General features: G+C 56.7%; 2 protein-coding genes across 8 annotated transcripts; both read left to right on the top strand.

The window, feature by feature from the left end:
• Window positions 1–1785: 1785 nt before the first annotated feature.
• MIB2 (MIB E3 ubiquitin protein ligase 2) lies at window positions 1786–17996 on the top strand. 7 transcript variants are annotated; one of them, XM_084785321.1, is made up of 20 exons: window positions 1788–2401; window positions 3709–3864; window positions 11533–11802; window positions 11888–12059; window positions 13000–13106; window positions 13203–13397; window positions 13504–13646; window positions 13782–13877; window positions 14739–14843; window positions 14951–15113; window positions 15189–15322; window positions 15396–15544; window positions 15643–15799; window positions 15947–16107; window positions 16197–16323; window positions 16413–16646; window positions 16978–17156; window positions 17238–17425; window positions 17508–17573; window positions 17684–17996. In XM_084785321.1, the coding sequence occupies exons 3-20, from the start codon at window positions 11556–11558 to the stop codon at window positions 17920–17922; spliced, it is 2862 nt and encodes a 953-aa protein (XP_084641447.1). In that variant the 5' UTR covers window positions 1788–2401; window positions 3709–3864; window positions 11533–11555; the 3' UTR covers window positions 17923–17996. The 7 variants fall into 7 exon arrangements, with proteins under 7 accessions (XP_084641445.1, XP_084641444.1, XP_084641450.1 ...); XM_084785320.1 differs by having other exon boundaries at window positions 13770–13877; XM_084785319.1 differs by having other exon boundaries at window positions 1786–2401; window positions 14951–15322.
• Window positions 17997–18912: 916 nt separating this feature from the next.
• MMP23B (matrix metallopeptidase 23B) lies at window positions 18913–22113 on the top strand. Its single transcript, XM_084785159.1, has 8 exons — window positions 18913–19662; window positions 20169–20308; window positions 20422–20561; window positions 20631–20798; window positions 21187–21351; window positions 21433–21543; window positions 21641–21767; window positions 21888–22113. The coding sequence occupies exons 1-8, from the start codon at window positions 19510–19512 to the stop codon at window positions 22060–22062; spliced, it is 1179 nt and encodes a 392-aa protein (XP_084641285.1). The 5' UTR covers window positions 18913–19509; the 3' UTR covers window positions 22063–22113.
• Window positions 22114–23199: the final 1086 nt, after the last annotated feature.

The following is a 23199-nucleotide window of genomic DNA, read 5'->3' as shown; positions in this document are numbered from 1 at the left end:
AAGTTCTCCATTTTGGCTTAATGGAGACAAGTGTCCAGAACTATAGTAATTTCTCAATCTCAATCTCCCAATCACTGCCCCCCTCTCTTTCTCTCTCTCTCTTTTTTTTTTTTCTTCTTCTTCAAGACAGGGTTCCTCTGTGTAGCCCTGGCTGTCCTGGACACCCTCTGTAGACCAGGCTGGCCTCAAACTCACAGAGACCCACCTGCCTCTGCCTCCCTCCCGAGGGCTGGGATTAAAGGCGTGCGCCACCACGCCCAGCGACACCTCACATTCTTGCACTCACTGACTACTCATCTGTCATTCTTTGGTTACTCCTAGCCACAGCCAGGGCCCAAAGGGAAACGTCCCAACCTCCTTTGCTGCCCCTCTCTTTTCTCCCCTATAATTAATTACTCCAGCCTGTAAACAGATGGAGGGCCCTGATAATTCCATTAACAACCCCCCCAGCAGGTGTTCTCAGGCCTTGCACCATCCTAAGTTCTTCATTCCCTCTTCTCTCCTCAGTGTCATTTCCCCTGGCACAGCACAAAGCCATCTTGGTTAGGCCCACCGATGGTGGCACACGCCTTTCATCCTAGCACTAAAGAAGCAGAGGCAGGTGAATCTTCCTGAGTTCAGGCTAGCCTGGGCTGCGTGAGAATTTCAGGCCAGCCAGGGCTATTTAGTGATATCACTAAATCTCTAAAACCAACTAACCTACCAACCAGCCCCGCCCCAACTCAAATAAACTAGAAACCTGCTGACACATGAGAAAAACCAGTGCTGGAGCCCATACACTCCAGCACGTGAGAGTAAGACCACAGTACCAAAGTGAGGTCCACTACGATTGTGCAGGAACGGACTAGGTTCACGTGTGGTAACTGGCATTAGGGGCATAAACCTAGACAGCTAGCTGAGTGAGGGGACAGTGAGAGCAAGTATGGAGGTGCCTTGCCCACGGGCCTGAAGAACTCCACAGAAGTATCTAAAATATGTATATCAAGGTAGTATACTGTTTATGAACACCAAAGATCGGATGACTGCTTTTTATCTTTAGGCCTGTGGGACTAAATCAATATCTGGGTAGGGGGTGCTCAGTTGACCCGAGTTGATCCCTCCCCCGTCCCAGATCAGCAGGAAAACAAAAAAAAAAGAAAAAGAAAAAAAAAAAAAAAACAACTGGCACAACTCTGATTTTTAACGCAAATGATGATGTCGTGCTGGGTGCGGTGGCGCAGGCTTTTAATTTCAGCGCTCAGGAGACAGATGGCGGCGGGACTCAGCGAGTTCGAGGCCAGCCTAGTGAAGATGGCGAGTTCCAGGCTATGCTGCTACATATTTCTACATCGTGAAACAGTATCTCAAAATATAATCAAAATATAAGCCAAAGGAGTTACTTTTGATGCGTCTTCGCCACAGCTCTGTAAACCCCGCCCATTTCAGGCAAGACGTCACCCAGAACTTTTGTCTCCGTGGCAACGGAAAGCGTCCTGGAAACTGGTCCAGCGCAGGAGGGCGGTGCCACGCGGGCTCCGCCCAGACGCACTTCCGGGCGCGGGTCTTCCCGACCCCGTTCTCTCCTGGAATGCATCCCTATTTGCCGGGACTTTTCCAGTATCTTCTCTAGACAGGCAGAGCTCCGCCGGCCGTAGATGCCGCGGCTGTCGGTCCGTTTGCGGCAGCAACAGATGCGAACGTCACGCTGCGGGGGGGCGGGGGTGTCTCTCCGGAGCTGCACGCTCCGCCCCTGACCGAAGCGCGTGACGTCACGCGCAGGGCCTACTGGGAGCTGCTCGCCCCGCCCCCGGGACGGCGCAGCAAACTACAACTCCCGGCAGTCTGTGCGGCGGCCCGGGACAGTTGTCGGGGGGCCTTGGTGGGGCTGCCTGGTGGGCTGGCGCTGGAGAGCCGGCCTTGCCGGGCGCCGTGGAGGGGCGGAGGACCGCGGACTGCTGCTGGCGCCCCGGTCGCGAGCCGAGGAGCGTCTGTCAGCCTCTGCGCTGCAGCAACACCGGGTGTTGCTGGGCCGAACGAGCATCCTCCCAGCGCCGGGGGCGGTGGCACGGGGCCCAGGAGCCCTCATCAGCCTCCCCGGGCTGCGGCTTGGGCGAGAGGCTTGGGCCCTTGCGCGCGGCAGGCTTCTGCTCCTCCGCTCCCGGGCACGGCTCGTGCGCGGTGCGCGTTCTCGGTGCGTGGGGGTGATGCTGCGTGTCCCAGCCGCCGGACCCCTGACAGCTTTTTAAGGCGAGCAGCGGCCTCTGTCCCTTCTCAGGTGTTAACTGCGTCTCAGCCACCCCTGGCCACCCAGGGTTGGATCTCGCGGAAGGTCAGCCCGGCGGAGGCCAGTCCCAAGTCTCCAAGCATCGGGGCTCCTGCCCAATTCTCAAGGCGGGTGGGGGACACTTGGATCTCCAGACAGGTGAGCGCTTGACAGCTGGGGCCTGACAGTTTGGGTTTGGTTCGTTCCCCTTGAAGATGCTGTCCGATGTTCTGTCAGGGCTTGTGTTTGCGTCTTAATGTGCTTGAGTGGATCAGGCAGTGAGAAATCGTCCTTCCTGCCTCCTCTGGGTTCAGAACCAAGGAGAGAAGCAGAGACGCCAGGAAGGCTCCTGATGAGCCAGCCGTCTCGGGGACAGAGCAAGGTTAGCCCCTTGCAGAAGGTCTCCTGGCTGCACATTGCACTCTGGCCTGTTGCTTCTGATGCAACAAGTATCTGGTTGTCGTTATCGCACCCAAGGTCAGTCCTGGGCAGCGTGGTGAACCCCGAGCTGCAGTGTATCTGGGGTCCTCCAGCTAGATAACCAATATTATGATACCCCTGAGCCTTAATGGGTGTCCCTCAGCAGATGTCTTGATGTGGGGCGGATCTGGTTTCCTAGCCTCTGTGTCTTAGGTTGACATTCTTTGATTTTACTGGCACCTGGGGTGTCGACCTGCCTGGTAGGGGCTTCTGAGACACCAGTTTTTGCCACACATTTTCAATTCAGCGGTGTCTCAGGCACCACCAGAAGTGTAGGTAGGTAAGCGTTAGTCCCGAGTGGTCTCTGTGTCATGTAACTATTCGTCTGAACAAAGGCAACCCAACAACATCCACACAGTAAACATGATTTAATTTTTATGGTTGTGTGTGGGGCTTCCTAATAAAATATTCACATAATAAGAGACAGCAGTGGTCTACACCGTCCTGATAATTCTCACCTATTAAGGGGTGTACACTGTCTCGGCATGGTGCCCCACACATGCTTTTATTTTGGTTTTTCGAGACAGAGTTTCTCCGTGTAACAGCTCTGGCTGTCCTGGACTCACTTCGAAGGCCAGGCTAGTCTTGAACTTGTAAAAATCCACCTGTCTCTGTCTCCTGAGTGCTGGGATTAATGGCATGTGTCGCCACACCCGGCTCACACGTGCTTTTAATTTCAGCACTTGAAAGGAATCCCGGGCCATCCTGGTCTACATTTTTGTTGTTGTTGTTGTTGTTTTTAGAGACAGGGTTTCTCTGTGTAGCCTTGGCTGTCCTGGACTCGCTTTGTAGAACAGAGATCCACCTGCCTCTGCCTCCCGAGTGCTGGGATTAAAGGGGTGTGCCACCACGCCCGGCCCCATTTTTTTTTTTAAGTTTGTTTCTTAAAGGAAGAAACACTGCTTGCAACAGCAGCCACAATGATCACTGTCTGGTTATCCTAGTAAATCCAGAGTAAAACTGCCTCTAAAATGCTCTTTCCCTAGGCTGGCTTCCTGCCTACCTGTTTGGTTTGCTGTGTTCTGTGCTGGCAATGGCTGCTAGTTTCCCACAGGAAGTTTTGGTGGCTGAGAACATTTGCAGCCCAGGACGTAGCAACTAAATACCTGGGATGCTGACTAGAGGCTTCTGTATGTCCTAAGGTGAGTTCTTCCTGTCTTTCTTTTTCCTTCAAGACAGGGTTGCTTTGTATAGCCTTGGCTGTCCTAGCTCTGTAGACCTGGTTGGCCTCGAACTCACAGAGATCTGCCTGCCTCTGCTTCCTAAGTGCTGGGATTGCAGGTGAGTTCTGCCGAAGCACATTTGTCAACCGAGTCCTCACAGTCTGACATACCCCACTATAATTGTAAATATTGATGACAACAGAACCAGGGGTGTTTGGATACTGGGCAGGGACATGGCTGTTTCTGATGGCAGAGCCCAGTATTTTTGGCAAAGAGAAGTCAGTTAATTCAGTAGATAAATTTCCTACTGGTATGATGGCACACATTGTTGTGTTCAGCACCCTGAGGTGTGATGTGTACTAGAGTCTGGTGGCATTAATGTGGGTTGGAAAGCTAGGTTGTTTGTGCACCTGGTCGTAGCCCCTAGACTGTTTTGGAGCTGTACTGGGCAGAGCTCCAGGACAATGCTCTCAGACCCTAGGTCCTCTCCACAAACACAGGACTGAGGTTCCTGTAAGGCTACTAGTGTCTCTGGACGCTTTGACAGGGTTCAGGACACAGGGGGCACACAGCTCCATCCTCTGTCAAGAGCCTTGGCAATTAGGGCAAGAAGATAGAAGAAGGTGGGCAGAGGCTGCCTGCTTAGAGGAAGGCTGGCCTGTGGAGGTGGTATTGTCAGGGTTCTTCAGAGATACACAGTGGATATATATATATATATATATACACATACATATGTATATATATACGTATATATATACATACACATATATATATACATACATATATATATAGTTCATATTAAAGGTGTGCTCCACCATGCCCATCCCCCACTCATGCTTTTAATTGCAGCACTTGAAATGAATTCCAGGCCATCCTGGTCTATATTTTTAAAAAGATATATATACATATACATATTTATATGTACACACACACATGGTGTGCACCACCACAGCAAGCATGAAAAGAAATTTTTAGAGTCGTTTACAGGCTGTGATCTAGCTGGTCCAACAGTAATTGTCTCCTGATGCAAAGTCCAAGTCCACAAGGCTGGACTTGGACTCTCAGCTGGCATTCAGTGTAGGTTACGGTCAGGAAGAAGCACGCTCCACTGCCAGCGAATTGAAATGGGGTAAGCAGATAAGAACAGAAGTTTCCTAGACCAGGACGGCAGAGATAACACAGAGAAACCCTGTCTCAAAACACTGAAAAAAAAATAAAGGAGCAAAAGTTGGGGCTGGAGAGATGGCTCAGAGGTTAAGAGCACTGGCTGCTCTTCCAAAGGTCCTGAGTTCAATTCCCAGCACCCACATGGTGGCTCACAACCATCTATAATGAGATCTGGTGCCCTCTTCTGGTGTGCAGGTGTACATGCAAGCAGAACACTCATATACATAAAAAATAATTTTTTTTTTAAAGAGCAAAAGTTTCTTTCTTTCCCCTCTTTCTATAAACTGCCACCAGAAGGTGTGGCCCATATCAAAGGTGAGTCTTCCCAGCTTAAAAGATTCAGATTAAAGGTAGGTCTTCCCACTTCAATTTTTTTTTTTTCCTTTTTGAGACAGGGTTTCTCTGTGTACCCTTGACTGTTTCAGACTCACTTTGTAGACCAGGCTGGCCTTGAATTTACAGAGATCCACCTGCCTCTGCCTCCCGAGTGCTGTAATTAGAGGCGTGCGCCACGATGCCCAGCCCCACCCTTCAGTGATTTAATTAAGAAGAATTCCTCACAGCGGTGCCCCGCTGCCCGGGCTTTAGTTAATTTCAGATGTAGTCAAGATGTTGACCAAGAGCAGCTATCACAGCAGGGACGGTCCAGAAAGAGACAATAACAGTAAGATCCCAGAGGAGCTGGCTGTCCTTCACGACAGACCTCCAGTCCTGTGTCTCACCAGGCACTTCTCCTAGGTCCCCTGAGCATATATACTCACCCGAGGCTTGGCATAGTCGACTCGTCACTCTCTGGCCTGGTGCTGCACCCAGCATGCTGGCCTCCAGCTTCCCTCTTGACTCTGCCCTGGGCCTTAGAGAGTTAGGTCAGTCAGTGGACAGGTAAGCATAAGGGATAAGACCTTTGTCAGAAAACTCCATTCTGAGCTGGGCGTGGTGGCGCACGCCTGTAACCCCAGCACTCGGGAGGCAGAGGCAAGCTGATCGCTGTGAGTTCAAGGCCAGCCTGGTCTACAAAGTGAGTCTAGCACAGCCCAAGGCTACAAAGAGAAACCCTGTCTCAAAAAGAAAAAGAAAAAAAGAAAAAAGAGAGCCGGGCGTGGTGGCGCACGCCTTTAATCCCCAGCACTCGGGAGGCAGAGGCAGGAGGATCGATGTGAGTTCGAGGCCAGCCTGGTCTACAAAGTGAGTCTAGGACACCCAAGGCTACACAGAGAAACCCTGTCTCGGAAAAAAAAAAAAGAAAGAAAGAAAAAGAAAACTCCATTCTGAAGTGGTCTTATGCCCCCAGCTCTCTATTGATCATGAAGTAGACACGCCCTTTCATCATTTCTGGGTCCCCATGCCATCCAAAGAGGAAGACCCTCTAGGTGGACGAGAACAAGAGCTGAGTCCACAATGGAGACCTCCCCCAGTGTGCCCCAGTGTGCCCCAGTGTGCCCCAGTGTGCCCCAGTGTCGTCTCTGCCTTCCTGCTTCTTCTCACTCTGCTGTGGACCACTCCATGCGCCCCAGGCGAACCTGTCTGTTCTCGGATAGCGGCATCACAGGCCAAGGAATGGGATGCTAATAGTAGGCTGGTGACAGTGCAGAAAGCTGCAGGGCTGCAGAGAGAGGAAGGGAAGCCGTCGACTGGGTCTTCTAATAGTGTCACAGAAGGCCATCTCCAGGGACTCTGTCTCCTGCCCGGTTGTGCAGTGACTCCGTTCTAAGAGGCAGCAGAGAGGCATTGCCAGAGAGAGGCGCAGCTCAGGGAAGGAAATCCCAGTCAGATAACACCACGCAGGATGTAGAGTGCTACCTCCTAAGCATAGGAAAGACCTGAGGCCGTGGGGACAGGGGACACAGGCTCTCAAGTTGCATGTGCCACCAGTGCTGGGTGCTTCTTAGTGTTTACCACAGGGAAGCTTGACTGGGGGAGAAGTCGCGTACTGAGCCTCCTGCCTACACTCCGACAGTGTTGTTGGTGCAGCCTTAGGCTTTGGGATGCTGGTTATGGGCAGAAAGCCTTTTCTGTGTTCCATATGGTTGTGTTCTGGCTTTTCTGGGCTGCTGGCTGGGGGCAGCTCTAGAGACTGAGCTGGGTACCCTCCACATGAGCTCTATGCCCTCTGCCCATTCTCCTGAAAGCGGGGCCATACATGGGCTAAGCTTGTGTCATGTTTGAAGCCCACCTTACTCTATGTCTTGTAAAAGGCCCAGCGTCAAGTGGTTATTGCGGCTGTGGATAAGCTGTGGCTGAGAAGCTGCTCGCAGGAGCAGAGACTTGCCACACAGGACCTGTTGTTGTTGGCTCCTCCTCCTCCCATGCCTCTTTTTTCCCCTTCCCCTCCCTCTCTCTTTTGAGATAAGATCTTGCTATGTCACCCTAAGCAGATTTGAAGTTGAGAGCCTGTTGACTCAGCCTCCCAAATGCAAAATCTACAAGTGTGCACCACCATGCCTGGTCCAGGGTGCGGTTGTCAGTGTCCCCTGCTATCAGAGCGACTGTTGAGTGTGTCTGCCCACCTTTGTCGGAGTCTGAGGTTCTATTGTAACAAGCCTTGCTCTGGCTGGACAGGTATATTGGAGTGAGAATGAGGTGTTCCCAGCTGTGATGACCTCTGTCAGCAGGAAAGAAGGCTCGTGCGGTTCCCATCACACGATGAGCAGCCTGGCGGAGGCAGAGCTGTGTCTCTGAAGAGCCCACAGGCCACTGTCTTAGTCTCCCCTGCCTCAGTCGTGTGCAGAGGATGCTGGGAGTGGATGGAGTGCCTAGCCTGAGAGTGTCTGCACTTCAGGAGATCTGCATGGAGAGAATGTGAACTCAAAGCAAGGACCTAGGAAAAGACGAGGCTGGGAGCCTTGGAGTGCAGGCTGGCTGGCTGGGAAGGTGTACTGAGAAATTTCAGTCCCACTCCAGCACACCTGCTCGGTTCATTTCCCTCCAGGATGGCCCCAGTAGTCAGCCATGGCCATTACCAGGGAGGAGCATGGAGCTGAGCCTCCCAGTGGAACGTGCTCCTTGGTGTGTGATGTGTCTGTGCCACTCAGGGTGAGGCACCAGTATCTGGCTTGCAGTGTTTGTGGGGCCTGGGCTACCTGGGCCATCAACACACAGAGCCTGTAGTCATAACAGGAGCCAAGCACAAGCTCCCTTACTTTTCTGTGTCTCGTGCGTCCTAGATACTCAGCTGCTGTTGAGTCTGGCCAGGCCTGAGTCTGACGACATGGGCTCTGGCAGGGAAAGGACTTGGTGCTGTCCTCAAAGACCTTGTGTACTCAGCTGCCCTGCGGTTGTCCCTCCTGTGGATTTCCCCTGGCATCAGGCCTTGGTGCCACATCTCAGCAGGGACCCTAGGGCTCTTGGAGAGGACAGACGCCGTCCATGGACAGATAAGGAGGGTCCTTGAAGAAGCAGAGCTCAGCTGTGTGGGAAGCTTTCTTAGGCAACGAGCCAGGAGAGAGAGCCACCTGCCTTTGCTGTGGGTCTAGGAAGAGGAGCTTCAGGAGGGGCTTGAGGAATGGGGTGGGGGTTAAGCTGCCTGCTCTCCAGAAGACCGACAGGTTCAATCCCTAGCATCCACACGACGCCTCACAGTCACCTCTCATGCCCTCTTTTTGTCCTCTCTTGGCACTGCACACATGTGGTATACATACACACACACATGTGGTATACAGACATACACACATGTGGTATACAGACATACACAGGCAAAACCCCCACACATGAAATAATTTAAAAAATTAAAACTGCAACAAGTCTTGCTGACCAAGAGGTTTGTAGTCCTGAGTACGTGGTGAGATGCAGACCCAGAGTCAGCTTGTAACAGTGCCCTGTGTGTAGCACAGGCTTCTGGGCGGCGCTGGAGTTGTTACAGTTTGGCCTGTGGTGCTCAGGCCACTGCCACAGGCTGCAGACACCCAGCCTTCAGCTAGTGGATGCAGTTAAGCAGGACTGCTGGTCTTCCTTACTGCCACCTGAGTGGGGAGCTGGGCAGGTCAAGAGGCTGTCAGTCTGGGGCACAGACTGGAAGAGGGCCCAGGCAGAGAGGGCTGTTATGTGCTGTCCCCCTCTTGTGGCTCAGTTGGCCCCGATCCGGCCTCTGCCTCATGGCCGAGGAGGGACGCTGGGCTCCAGATAGAGTTGGCAGGACCCTGTGGTGCTGACAGCTGCACCCAGACAGGCCTGCTGGTGTTGGCCACCCTGAGCAGCCCCCACTCCTTCCCCAGCCGTGGAGCTTGCGTGCGTGACTTGTGCAGGAGCCTCTGCGCCTCCCCGTCCCGGCAGTCTGTCTGTCAGCTTCATTTGTGTGCCTGGATGGCGGCACTTTAAATGCTGAGGCAGGGGAGTCTGGGAAACACCTTGTACATGCTAAAACTCAGTACAGATACATAGTATGACTCAGGCCACACCAACGACCTAAAGCTGGGAATGGCTGACACCGTGATGCCCTGGCTCCTTCCCTGCTGCCCACTGCCCTGCTGCCCTGCTGCCCACTGCCCTGTGCCCTGCTGCCCTACTGCCCTGCTGCCCGCTGCCCACTGCCCTGCTGCCCTACTGCCCTACTGCCCTGCTGCCCACTGCCCGCTGCCCGCTGCCTGCTGCCCACTGCCCTGCTGCCCAGCTGCCCACTGCCCTGCTGCCCAGCTGCCCACTGCCCACTGCCTACTGCCCTGCTGCCCAGCTGCCCACTGCCCACTGCCCGCTGCCCTGCTGCCCGCTGCCTGCTGCCCGCTGCTGCCCTGCTGCCCAGCTGCCCTGCTGCCCAGCTGCCCAGCTGCCCACTGCCTACTGCCCTGCTGCCCACTGCCCTGCTGCCCTGTTGCCCACTGCTGCCCACTGCCTGTTGCTGCCCTGCTGCCCACTGCCCAGCTGCCCAGCTGCCCACTGCCTACTGCCCTGCTGCCCACTGCCCTGCTGCCCGCTGCCCACTGCCCTGCTGCCCGCTGCCTGCTGCCCACTGCCTGCTGCTGCCCTGCTGCCCAGCTGCCCTGCTGCCCAGCTGCCCTGCTGCCCAGCTGCCCACTGCCTACTGCCCTGCTGCCCACTGCCCTGCTGCCCACTGCCGTGTTGCCCACTGCCTGCTGCTGCCCTGCTGCCTGCTGCTGCCCTGCTGCCCTGCTGCCCGCTGCCCTGCTGCCCTGCTGCCCACTGCCCTGCTGCCCACTGCCCTGTGCCCTGCTACCCACTGCCCTGCTGCCCACTGCCCTGGACAGCATCGTTGTTACTCATTTTTCTTCCTCTTCTTTTCTTTTTTGTTTGTTTGTTTGTTTGTTTTCGAGACAGGGTTTCTCTGTGTAGCCTTGGCTGCCCTGGACACTCACTTTGTAGACCAGGCTGGCCTCAAACTCATAGAGATCTGCCCGCCTCTGCCTTTCGAGTGCCCGGCCTGTCTGTCTCTGTGAGTGGAGTCACTGTAGTGGACACTCTTACCTCTGGCCACTGCCCTTCCATGCCCATCATCTTTATTTTGCTGCCCCAGACACCAAGGTCGGTTGACACTCTCCCGGGCACTGAATACTGCAAGGCCCGGTTCACCATGAGGAACACAGAGCAGGCGCTTCTGTGAGCGTCCCTCCTGTATGCCCGGGCCACGCTTCTCCAGAGAAGCTCCCTAAAGCGTCGTGTGGCTTTACTGCACTGGCCTTGCAAGTGTGGAGCCGAGGGTCTTGCCCTGCCTGTGAGCAGGGTAACAGGACATTCCACATGTAGTATGTGGCCTGGAGTGCACGCTTCTGTGTTTTAGCCATTTTCAGCTTGTCTGACTTTTTCATACAGACTTGTGGGTTGTTTACTGTGAGCCTCTTCTCTTACACAGTTGCTCCATGGTATCATGAACAACAGCCCTTTAACTCAGTCCCACATAGCACTGAACTGCACAGAAAGATGAGTCCTTGCCTCTGACAGATGGATGGCCTTACAGTCCCTAACGTGGATGTCTACAATACACATCAATTAGCTTTACTTTAAAATAATTCATTTTTGGATCCAGCCTAGAACTCACTGTGTAGCCCAGGCTGGTCTTGAACCTCTCTCTTGCTGCTGCCTCCTGAGTGCAGGCGTTAAAGTGTGCACCATCACGTCCAACTCTAGCGTTGAAGGGCACATACACTGACGGAGCATCATGCACAGACCTTTGGAAGAAATCCACCAGCATGCGGCCACTGTGCCAGACTCAGTCCCTGATCCTCTGGGCCTGGCTGCTTAGGATGCTCCCAGCCTCAGCCCCGGCCTTTCAAGTCACTGTAGTGGGCACCTTGCATTTAGCTTCCACCCTTCCGTGTCTGTCAGCTTTGTTCTGCTGCCCCCCCCCCACCGCTTTCTCTCCTGGATCCCTCTGGTCCCGGCCTGTAGGCCCGTGCTCTGTTTCCCAAGCCCCTGTTGTCCTTTCTTCTTTGCTCTTTGATCCTGACCCATACTGGCCACCTCTCCATGTGTCTTATGATTAGCCTGGTCACATGGTATTCTGACATAAACTGAGCGTGCTCTCTGTTGCAGGCCCTTGAACACCCCCACTCACCATGGACCTGGACCCCCACGCAGGTGTGCAGGTGGGCATGCGCGTGGTTCGCGGCATGGACTGGAAGTGGGGCCAGCAGGATGGAGGTGAGGGCGGTGTGGGCACCGTGGTGGAGCTTGGCCGCCATGGCAGCCCCTCGACCCCCGACCGGACAGTTGTTGTTCAGTGGGACCAGGGCACACGTACCAACTATCGAGCTGGCTACCAAGGTGCCCATGACCTGCTGCTCTATGACAACGCCCAAATCGGTGTGTGTTGCTGCCCAGCTGTGGGTGGGGCTGGCCCTGTGACAGGGGACCAACCGGTCCTCACTTAACCGCGTCCTACACCTAGGTATCCGCCACCCCAACATCATCTGTGACTGCTGTAAGAAGCACGGGCTCCGTGGCATGCGCTGGAAGTGCCGGGTCTGCTTTGACTACGACCTCTGCACACAGTGCTACATGCACAACAAGCACGACCTTACCCACGCCTTCGAGCGCTACGAGACCTCCCACTCACGCCCGTGAGTTCTCTAGGCAGGGGCCGGCCTCCCCGGGGCCTCCTGACTGGTGCCTTTGACATCTTGCCAGGCCTTGGCCTCTGGCTGAGTCACTTCCACAAGTGACTCCCTGAGTGTCCTCCCTGAGTGATTTCCTTGGAGAATAGCCAGGGTCAGGTCACTCTAGAGTCCTGAGAGCGACGGTCCCCCCATTTCCCACTGAAGGCCTTTTCCAGGCACACTGCGCAGTGGGCTCTGTGCATGGGATTTCCTCTGCCACCCTTAGAGTCAGGCAAGCATAACTCCCGAGGGCAGCTGCAGCCCGCAGCACTGAAGGTGCTCTGTGTACAGCCACACCCGCATCCCCTGGTGGTGCCAGGTCTGTGAGGAGGCTGGTCCCTGGGCAGCTCACTCTGGGTGCCAGCCCACAGGTACAGCTGGGCGTGGCCCTGGCCTGATGAGAGAGATGAGGCTGGGAGACAGGCCTGTTGATTGACATGGGAAGGTACCTGGGCATCTTCCCTCGTTCTCTGCACCTCCTTGATCTTCCCTGTGTGTGGAGAGAGGTGCATATAGGTCTCCTCTTCTGGCCAACTTGAGGTCAGAGCAGCTGTCTGTGCTGATGGCCAGATAATGTTTGATTCCTCTACGCTTCGCTCGGGCCCTGCTGCCTTAAGGGCCGCCGACAGGGACTGATCACACAGACTACTCCAAGAGTCATCTCAAGTCCCTTTACGGTCTGGTATTGGTGAAAGTCTCTGAGTGCAGACACATTGAATAGCTTGTTCCCTCTCCCAGAGTGTGGAGGTCTGATGGGAAGGCCGTTCCAGGGCAATAGTTCAGCCTGAACTCCAGAATAACCTATCCTATAGACCATGGTGCCGTCAGGATAGGGGACAAGGTGGGCAGGGCAGGGTCCGGCCAGCATTCCCCTCTGCATGGCTTAGGACTCATTCTCTTACAGGGTAACGCTGAGTCCCCGGCAGGGCCTGCCTCGAATCCCACTCAGGGGCATCTTTCAGGGAGCAAAAGTGGTACGGGGACCTGACTGGGAGTGGGGATCACAGGACGGTGAGTGGTGTCTGGAGGGAGACAGGGAGGTGAAGCTGTCCGTAGCTCAGCCTTGAGGCACACTCTTAGCCTGTTGGTGTGCAACTGTCTTCCCAGGAGGGGAAGGGAAGACAGGCCGCGTGGTGGACATCCGTGGCTGGGATGTGGAGACAGGCCGAAGTGTGGCCAGTGTGACATGGGCAGATGGAACTACCAATGTGTACCGTGTGGGCCACAAGGGCAAGGTGGATCTCAAGTGTGTCGGTGAGGCAGCGGGCGGCTTTTACTACAAGGAGCACCTCCCAAAGCTTGGTACGGGGCTGGCCTTGACACCAGCTGCCCTCCTGCCCTGGCGTGCCCTGTTGTGGGGGGGGAGGAAGATTGCTGCCTGAGGTCTAGCCTCTCACCCTCCTCCCAGGCAAGCCAGCAGAGCTACAGCGCAGGGTGAGTGCTGATGGCCAGCCCTTCCAGCGTGGGGACAAGGTCAAGTGTCTGCTGGACACAGATGTGCTAAGGGACATGCAAGAAGGCCATGGTGGCTGGAACCCTAGGATGGCGGAGGTGAGCCACCTCTTCTGCTGAGTCCCTGTGTGCCCCCTTCCCAAGTTCTTTGGACCCCCCTATCCCTCTTCCTGCCCCAAGAGTCCAGCCTGACCCAGCCATAGCCTCCGTGACCCGCCACAGTTTATCGGACAGATGGGCACCGTGCACCGCATCACAGACCGTGGGGACGTGCGCGTGCAGTTCAACCATGAGACCCGCTGGACCTTCCACCCTGGGGCTCTCACCAAGGTGCCTAGGGGGCTGGGCTGAGCCCCACTTATTGCTTCTAATCCCCTCCATGTACCTGTTCAGTCTTGGGAGTACTTAGGCAGGCCTAGGGCACCAGGGTCCCCGTGAGTTTGCAGACCTGAAGGAAGCAGAGAGCCTGGTGGGTAGAGGTGAGATCAGGAAGGGAATCCAGTGTGAGGGACACAGAGGAAAGTGAGGCGTCTCAGCCTGTGGGCCAGCAGCTCTGTCCTGAGGACAGACGAAAGGCAGTTCGGTAGGCTGGAAGCGGGGCCACACTTTCTGGAGTTGCAGTGTGCACCATGGAGGCAGATGGGCTTGGAAGACTCTGGAAGCTGTTTGGAAAGCTAGACTGTGGGGATGGCCAGAGGGGACACTGAGTGGGGCGTTCCTGCCTGGACATGGAGGAGTGTACTTGAGGACAGGTTCACTCTGGACACAAATATATGCATTGTGTGTATAGATCCACGCGGGGACCCCACCCTCCTTCCGGGCTGTGCGCTGGCACCCTGGGCTCCCACCCAACTCCCCCCTCAACTTCTTCCCTGGGTCTATACCACATTTCCCATGCTGCCCTGTGTCTGGTCAATGGATAAGTACACTGGAAAGCAGGTCTCTTGGCCTTCACACACGTCTAGAGCCTGCCTTTGATTTGGTCTCGTTGCTGTTACCTCTCTGCTTCTCTGACTGTCATCCCCTGTGGCTCGGGCTGGCCACCCAGGGCTGTTTCTTGACCAGATGGACCATTTGGTTGTACTTGAGGCAGGAACTGGGGCCAAGGTTAATTCTTCTTGCCCTCCTCCATGACCGCGAGGAGACACAGGAAGCTGGAGGGACTCCCTGACCGGCTTCTCTGTCATCTAGCACAACAGCTTCTGGGTGGGTGATGTGGTCCGGGTCATCGATGACCTTGATACTGTGAAGCGACTGCAGGCTGGACACGGCGAATGGACCGATGACATGGCCCCTGTGAGTCTTGATGTCTGTCAGCACCACATGCACCCCACCCCACCCCACCCCATCCCCCGCTGCTGTCGGCTGCACCTCCAACCTGTTGTGACCCCTCCTCTTCTCAGGCCCTGGGCCGAGTGGGGAAGGTGGTGAAGGTGTTTGGAGATGGAAACTTGCGTGTGGCAGTTGGCGGCCAGCGGTGGACCTTCAGCCCCTCCTGCCTGTTGGCCTACCGACCTGAGGAAGATGCCAACTTGGATGTGGCTGAGCGTGCCAGAGAGAACAAAAGTGCGGCATCAGTCTCAGTGGCTGGTGGGAGGCAGGGCAGCCCCTGGCCGGCACTTACCTCACCCCTGCCCCCAGGCTCACTGAGTGTGGCCCTGGACAAGCTCCGGACCCAGAAGAGTGACCCAGAGCACCCAGGGAGGCTGGTAGTAGAGGCTGCACTGGGGAATGTAGCCCGGGCTCTGGATCTCCTGCGGAGGCACCCAGAGCAGGCAAGCTGCCACCCTGACCGTCTGACAGGGTTAGGGGGAGTGCCTAGAACTCATGACTTGGTTTTCCTCACAGGTGGACACCAAGAACCAGGGCAGGACTGCCCTGCAGGTGGCTGCTTACCTGGGCCAGGTAGAGCTGGTGCGGCTGCTGCTGCAGGCGAGGGCAAGTGTGGACCTGCTGGATGAGGAAGGCAACACTGCGCTGCACTACACAGCTCTGGGGTGAGGCCAGGGCAGGCTGCTGGGTCGTGCTGGGAAGGAACTTAAGAGTGGGTATACAAGATGGAGTGTCCCCCAAACCCTCCCACTTCTTCCACTAGGAACCAGCCGGAGGCCACACGGGTGCTCCTGAGTGCAGGATGTGGGGTGGATGTTCAGAACAGCACACGCAGCACAGCCTTACATGTGGCTGTACAGAGGGGCTTCCTAGAGGTGGTAAAGACCCTGTGTGAGCGAGGCTGTGATGTCAACTTGCCGGTGAGTGTCAGGCCCTGGTTGTTCTGGCACTAACCAGCCCCAGGTCAAGGAAGCAACTTGACCATGGGAAATGAATTGCTGTGTGAGCAGCCCCTCTGTTGTAGGACGCCCATGCAGACACACCCCTGAGCAGCCCCTCTGTTGCAGGACGCCCATGCAGACACACCCCTGCATTCTGCCATCTCTGCGGGTGCTGGGGCCAGTAGCATCGTCGAAGTCCTCACTGAGGTGCCTGGCATCGATGTCACTGCCACCAACAGCCAGGGCTTCACACTGCTGCACCACGCATCCCTCAAGGGCCATGTGCTGTGAGTGCGGGGCCGGGCAGCTACCTTGCCCCAGAGCACTATGGTGAAGTGTTAGGGAAGACCTTGGACAGACACTCTCGTTCCCACAGAGCAGTCAGAAAGATTCTGGCGCGGGCACGGCAGCTGGTGGATGCCAAGAAGGAGGATGGCTTTACTGCACTACATCTGGCAGCTCTCAACAACCACCGTGAGGTGGCCCAGGTCCTAATCCGAGAGGTGGGTGCAGGGTCCCCAGGGCTGTTCACAGGCCAGGAACCAGACCCAGTGGGGCCTCAGAGCTGAGCCTGTGTCCGCCCTTTCCCCAGGGTCGCTGTGACGTGAATGTGCGCAACCGGAAGCTGCAGTCTCCGCTGCACCTGGCCGTGCAGCAGGCCCACCTGGGGCTGGTACCGCTGCTCGTGGATGCTGGCTGCAGCGTCAACACTGAGGATGAGGAAGGAGACACAGCCCTACACGTGGCACTGCAGCGCCATCAGCTGTTGCCCCTGGTGGCTGACAGGGCTGGGGGGGACCCAGGGCCCATGCAGCTACTGTCACGGGTGAGGAAGTATGGTGTGGGTGCTAGAGAAAAGGCGTGGGTCATTTTTCACTCCCTTTATGCCCCAGGGAACCAGGGTTTCTGGAGAGCGGGCAGTTTGGAGGACTGAGTTTCAGGAGCCATCCCCTGTAATCCAGACTAACCTGAAAAACAGTTGGCCCCAGTTGGGATGAAAAGATGAAGGGTCTCAGAGTTTGTGCACCTGCCTAGCAATGGGTACCTTGGGGGCCTGCCCTCTCCAGAAGCCTCGGCCCAGGAGGAACCCTGTTCAGACGTCTGGCTTCCCTCCTGTCTGTGTGGGTGTCCACCCTTAATCTGTATGTCCTACTCAGCTACAGGCCTCCGGCCTCCCAGGCAGCACAGAGTTGACTGTAGGCGCGGCAGTGGCCTGTTTCCTGGCACTGGAGGGTGCAGATGTAAGCTACGCAAACCACCGCGGCCGGAGCCCGCTGGACCTGGCCACTGAGGCCCGAGTGCTCAAGGCCTTGCAGGGCTGTGCCCAGCGCTTCCGGTGAGACCACGTTGGGGAGTGTGTAGGGCGGGGCCAGAGTTAAGGCCACCTGGTCCTTTCAAGTCCTCCTTCCAACTGCAGGGAGCGACAGGCAGGTAGCAGTGGGGGTGTGCCCCCGGGCCCCCGGCATGTGCTGAGCACTCCCAATACCGTGACGAACCTGCATGTGTCTGGCACAGCAGGGCCAGAAGCCGCGGAGTGCCTGGTGTGCTCAGAGCTGGCACTGCTTGTCCTGTTCTCACCGTGCCATCACCGCACCGTCTGTGAGGGTGAGTGCCGGGTGTGGGGCCCAGGGTGGCCCAGCTGCCTAGCGCAGCCCTACTGACGTGCGGGGTGCGCTGCCTCTTGCAGAGTGCGCTCGCAGGATGAAGAAGTGTATCAGGTGCCAGGTGGTCATCAGCAAGAAGCTGCGCCCAGGTGGGTGGGAGGAGCTTGGCCCATCCCCCTCCGTGTCCGGCGGCAAGCTCACCAGTCTGCACCTAATCTTCACACCTCTGTTACTGACTCCCACTCACCTTGTCCCACAGACGGTTCAGAGGTGGTAAACGCCATCCAGGTGCCTGGCCCGCCTCGGCAGCTGGTGGAGGAGCTCCAGAGCCGCTACAGGCAGATGGAGGAGCGCATCACCTGCCCCATCTGCATTGACAGCCACATCCGCCTGGTGTTCCAGTGCGGCCATGGAGCGTGTGCGCCCTGTGGCGCTGCCCTCACCGCCTGCCCCATCTGCCGCCAGCCCATCCGCGACCGCATTCAGATCTTCGTGTGAGCGTGCTCAGCACACCGTGGCTGATCCCAGACCCTCCTTCAAAATCCCCGTATTTTATAAAAAGATTCTCGGACTTTGCTGTCTGTTCCTTGCCTAGGGGTACTCCACTGGCTCCAGGGATCCTTACCCGACCCCCAACCCCTGAGCGCAAGTCTCCCCAGCCCCCTTCACCACACTTGGGGCTGCAGGCTGCATGTAGGTCAAGAACACACTCTGGTTGTGGATACAGGCCACCTCAAGTGCTCTGGCCACGGTTTGACACAAAGGGGTCCGGGAACTCACACTGTGCTCTAAAAGGCTTAGGCTGGTCCACCCCACGTCACTTCCCCAGTGCCCGTCCTGCGTCCCCCCTCCCTCCCCAACCTAGGGCGGGGACTTGGACTGTGCAGGTTTTAGCAAGTATAGAGACTCACCTTTCTGAGGGTCCTGGCTTAGGGAGTGGGTGGGAGGCCGCCAAGCTTTTGGCGGTTGAACTGGGGCTGAGGGAAGAAGAGAGGGTCGACTTGTTGGGACAAATACTTTGTAAGGAAGGGAGGGGTCAGATGGCCAACGCTTTTCAAGAACTTCCAGCGCAGCTCTTCAAGCAGCAGGGGACACCAGCTGGTTGGCGCCACTCTGCTGGCCACTACATTATGGCTGTCACCTAGGGTCCAAAGCCGACGACGTGGAAGACTGGGAGGGAGCTCTTACCCTGCTGTCGCTGCTCCACCCACCCCAGAGTCGGCTCCACCCCGGGGTCCCACCTGGGCCGGGCATCGTTTTGCTTGCCATGCTGTGCTCACTCAGTGCCCACCCAGTACAGCCACTGGCTGCCCGGACCGCAGCTCCTACCCCGCAGCCAGCCGTGTGCGGGACCATCACAGTTCCTGACTCAGTTCCCGCAGCCCCCTCTCCCTGAGCCCAAACAAGAACACCAGGTCTTGGCACCCTCCCCACACCTCTTGCTCTGCTCCAAAGAGAGCACCCTCTGGCCAAAGGAGACCCTTTCTCAGACGCCCTAAGGGCTCTCCCAGGCCTCCTGCTCCCTGCCTTCCCCGAGTCCCCTTCCTACTACTGCACAGTCTCTCGCCAGTGGCTGCTCAACCGCCCCGTCCTCGTTGCCACGTCCCCTCGCTCTGCGCTCCCCTCTGGCGGGTATGCTGGTTACACTCAGCCAACGGCGGGGGCCAGAAGCGAGGCTTTCCTCCTGGATTTCATTGTGGGTCCAGCGGTTTGAGGGGGAAAAGCCAAAGGTTATTCACCCCCAGCCAAGTGGGCCCCGTCCCCAAATCTGAGCCCTGGCACCCCGCTTTACTAGCTGTTTCTAGCATTCTGATAGACCCCAGACCCTGCAGTCCGCGTTCTGGCCTCTGTCACGGACCCTACGGCCTGGTTCCTGGAACTCCACTGGGGGATGCGGACGTCCCAGACAGGCCAGCTGGTTCACAACTGGAGCCAGCGCCGCCGCCGGCGGGTCCTCGCCCCACTATAGGGCTGTAACTTGAGCCGCCCCGCCGCCAACCCCCCTCCCACTCCGCCCCAGCTCTGCGGTCCAGGCCCCTGCGTCGCGCTGCCCCTTGTGGCCCTGAACCCGACAGCGAGACTGCCATGGGCTGCCGGGCCTGCCTCCTTCCGAAGGCGTCCGGCGCTGTACAGGGCCGCTGGTTGGGGACTGTCCTGAGCGGGTTGTGCCTTCTCTCCGCGCTGGCGTGGCTGGAGTGGCTGGGGGCTCCGGCAGAGACCGCCCGGAGTGCAGCTCAGGTGAGCGGACTGGAGGGCCAGGTGCGAGGAGCGGGTGAGCACCCGAGGGTTTATCAGTGGGCCCATGTGTGAGGAGGAGCTTTGCGGCACTGCCTGAGTCCTTAGATCCAAGCATCTTGAGTTAGTGCCCAGTGGTCGCTGGAGAAGGGAGGCAGCGTCGTCCATCTCCAACTCTGCCCATTCCCATTGGCTATTTTTATGTTTTGGTTGTTCGAGATAGGGTGTCTCCGTGTAGACCAGGCTGGCTTCTGTAGCCACCTGCCTGTGGGGACTAAGGGCGGGTGTGTGCCAGCCACCCCACCACGACTGACTCAACTCCCACCCGCTCTTAACTCCCCGCTCCCTAGTGCGGGTAAAAGCAACTCAGAGTAGAAAAACGAAAAATCCCACAGGAGGGCTCTTCCACAGCTTCCTGCACTCCGCTGCCTAACTGTCCGCCTGGACAACAATGCTCGGCACTGGGGACTCTTCCTAACCCTCCTCACACCCACTTTCTTACTGTGAAGGGAAGTGTGGATGCACCAAACTCTTCAGGGGGCTCCACTGCCCAGGTCCCCAGCCTGCTGACCATGCTGGTGGCACGAAGACGTCGCTACACGCTGACACCAGCCAGGCTGCGCTGGGACCACTTCAACCTCACATACAGGTGCCGCCTAGACCCGGGTGTGGGTGGGGTGGGGTGGGGTGGGGTGGGTCAGGCCATATCTCAGAGACTGCCGTCAACACTGACCCTTACACATTACCACCTCCACGGCCCAGGATCCTCTCCTTTCCCCGGAACCTTTTGAGCCCGGAAGAGACAAGGCAGGGCCTGGCTGCTGCCTTTCGCATGTGGAGTGATGTTTCCCCGTTCAGCTTCCGTGAGGTGGCCCCAGAGCGTCCCAGTGACCTCCAGATAGGTGGGTGACTGCCGTGCTCCTGACCGCGCCCAGCCCCACAGGTGCTATCGCAGCCTTGTGTCTTCCTAGGTTTCTACCCAGTCAACCACACCGACTGCTCGGTCTCTGCTCTGCACCACTGCTTTGACGGGCCCACAGGGGAACTGGCCCATGCTTTCTTCCCTCCCCACGGTGGCATTCACTTCGATGACAGCGAGTACTGGATCTTGGGCCCCACACGCTACAGCTGGAAGAAAGGTGACCCAACTCCTTGGTTTGGCCTCCTGCTGGGGGCGTCATTCTTTCTACCATGGTGGGCTACGAGGGTGGGGGTGGGGGGGGAAGGGCTTTGAGGCAGGCAGATTTCCTGGGTCTGAGTATTTGGGTCGCTGCTGTTAGGGTCAAGCAATCAAGGAAGAGGAGCTCTGGTTCTCACAGGCCCGCCCCGACATGCCACTGGAGAGGGAGTCGGAGTTGCATTCCTGAGGACCAAGCTCACAGCTTAGGCCGGGAACATGCTTATCCTCCCTGGCTGCGGCTAAGAGCGGCTTTCAGCTGGGTTCCAGCGTCAGCGCCGAGCCTCCTAGAACAACCCTGGGAGTGGAAGGGCTGAGGGTGCCCACGCACTAAGCCACGGGTCCCACAGGTGTTTGGCTCACGGACCTGGTGCACGTGGCAGCCCATGAGATTGGCCACGCACTGGGACTGATGCACTCACAGCAAGATCAGGCACTCATGCACCTCAACGCCACATTACGAGGCTGGAAGGCATTGTCCCAGGATGAGCTGTGGGGATTATACCGACTCTATGGTGGGTGCAATGGGGCGGGTGGGCGGGCAGGTGGGCTGTAGGGCTCTGGGCAAGCTCCGAGCCACGTTGCCTTCTTGTTAGGCTGCCTGGACCGGCTGCTTTTGTGTACATCCTGGGCACGAAAAGGATTTTGTGATGTCCACCAGAGGCTCATGAAGAGACTCTGCCCCAGGAGCTGTGACTTCTGTTACGGTGACTGAGGTTCAGATGGGGTTGGGTGGGGCCTCTATCTTGGGCCTAGCTTGATGGAGGTTAGCACTAACATGGCATTTTCCTACTCTCTGAATAGAATTCCCATTTCCCACCGTGGCCACCACCACATCACCCACCAGAATGAAAACCAAGTTTGTGAGAGAGGGCAGGAACATGACCTTCCGCTGTGGGCACAAGATCCTACACAAGAAAGGCAAAGTATAGTGAGTAAACAGCACTGGGCGGGCTTGGGCTCCCTGGCATGTCCTGGGGCCCCCTGGCATATCCTGGGGCCCGTGGCATGGGCAGGACAGGGCAGGCATCCAGGAACCTCCCTCCTGCAGCTGGTACAAGGACCAGGAGCCCCTGGAGTTCTCCTACCCTGGCTACCTGGCCCTGGGCGAGGCACAGCTGAGCATCATCGCTAACGCAGTCAACGAGGGCACCTACACGTGTGTGGTCCGCCAGCACCAGCGTGTTCTCACTACCTACTCCTGGCGGGTCCGAGTGAGGAGCTGAGCCTGCCACAGCCTCTGACTGCAGCCAGCAGATAAAGCACTTTCTCTCCAATGTCTCCGTGCTGTTTCATGGGAAGAGGGAAGGCCAGGCTTTGCCACCTGTCTGTGGGACCCGGGGTCAGCACTCCTCTATTTCTGCAAAGTCCTTTGAGGTGAAGACATAGTCCACAGTGCAACAAGGGCTTTGCAAAGATGGCCTCTAGAGCAGGGAGGTAAAGTGGAGCCAGCTGTCAGCACCAGGGGAGACTGCAGTGTGACTGGAGGGGATCAGGGTGAGGGGAGGGAAGAGCTGAGGTCAAGATGGTGTAACAGGATCTGGTGTTTCTTTTTTTTTCCCTCCGAGACAAGGGTCTCTCTGTGTAGCCTTGGCTGTCCTGGACTCACTCTGTAGACCAGGCTGGCCTCGGATTCACAGCGACCCGCCTGCCTCTGCTGAGATTAAAGGTGTGCACCACCACGCCTGGCCCAGTCTGGTGCTTCTTAATGAGGAGAACTGCTACTTAGTATCGGCCTGAAAGGGTTAGCTAAGGATTTTGGGGAAGAGCTCAGGGGCTACCCCTCCTGGAAGGGTTGGGTGGCTCTGGCTCTGCTCCCAGAAGTCTTGGCAGTAGCTCCTTGTGAACTTCTTGATAAAGTGAAACAGTTGTTGGTTCAAGGTAAGGGAAGGCTTATAGTTATCTTCTTTCTTGTTCGTGAAATTGTCTCCCTTGACTGATTCCCAGGACGTGTTTAGTCTAATAGGTATGAGAACCAAGTTTGTTATTGGTAATATTAATGAATAGCTAATGTTATGCACCCAGCCAGAATATGCTATTCTAAAATAGTATAAAAGCTGTACTTAAGAAATAAACCATTGCTATCTGCCACCGGAGCAACAGTCCGCCCGTTTCTTAAGGCTACTTGCCACCAGAGCAGTAGTCCGCCTGTTTAAGGCTACTTGCCACCAGAGCAGTAGTCTGCCTGTACTCAAGACGTTCGCGGAGCTGGTCTCCGTCATCTTTTTTTTTTTTAATTTTAATTTATGTGCGTTGGTGTGTGAGTGTGAAATTTTGGAGTTACAGACAGTTGTGAGCTGCCATGTGGGTGCTGGGAATTGAACCCGGGTCCTTCGGAAAAGCAGGCAGTGCTCTTAACCACT

The sequence above is a fragment of the Acomys minous genome (assembly GCF_964271855.1).
Source record: "Acomys minous genome assembly, chromosome: 6".
In the NCBI taxonomy this organism is placed as follows: Eukaryota; Metazoa; Chordata; class Mammalia; order Rodentia; family Muridae; genus Acomys; species Acomys minous.
Note: the sequence above shows the minus strand (reverse complement) of the source record. Positions and strands in the feature narration are given on the sequence as shown.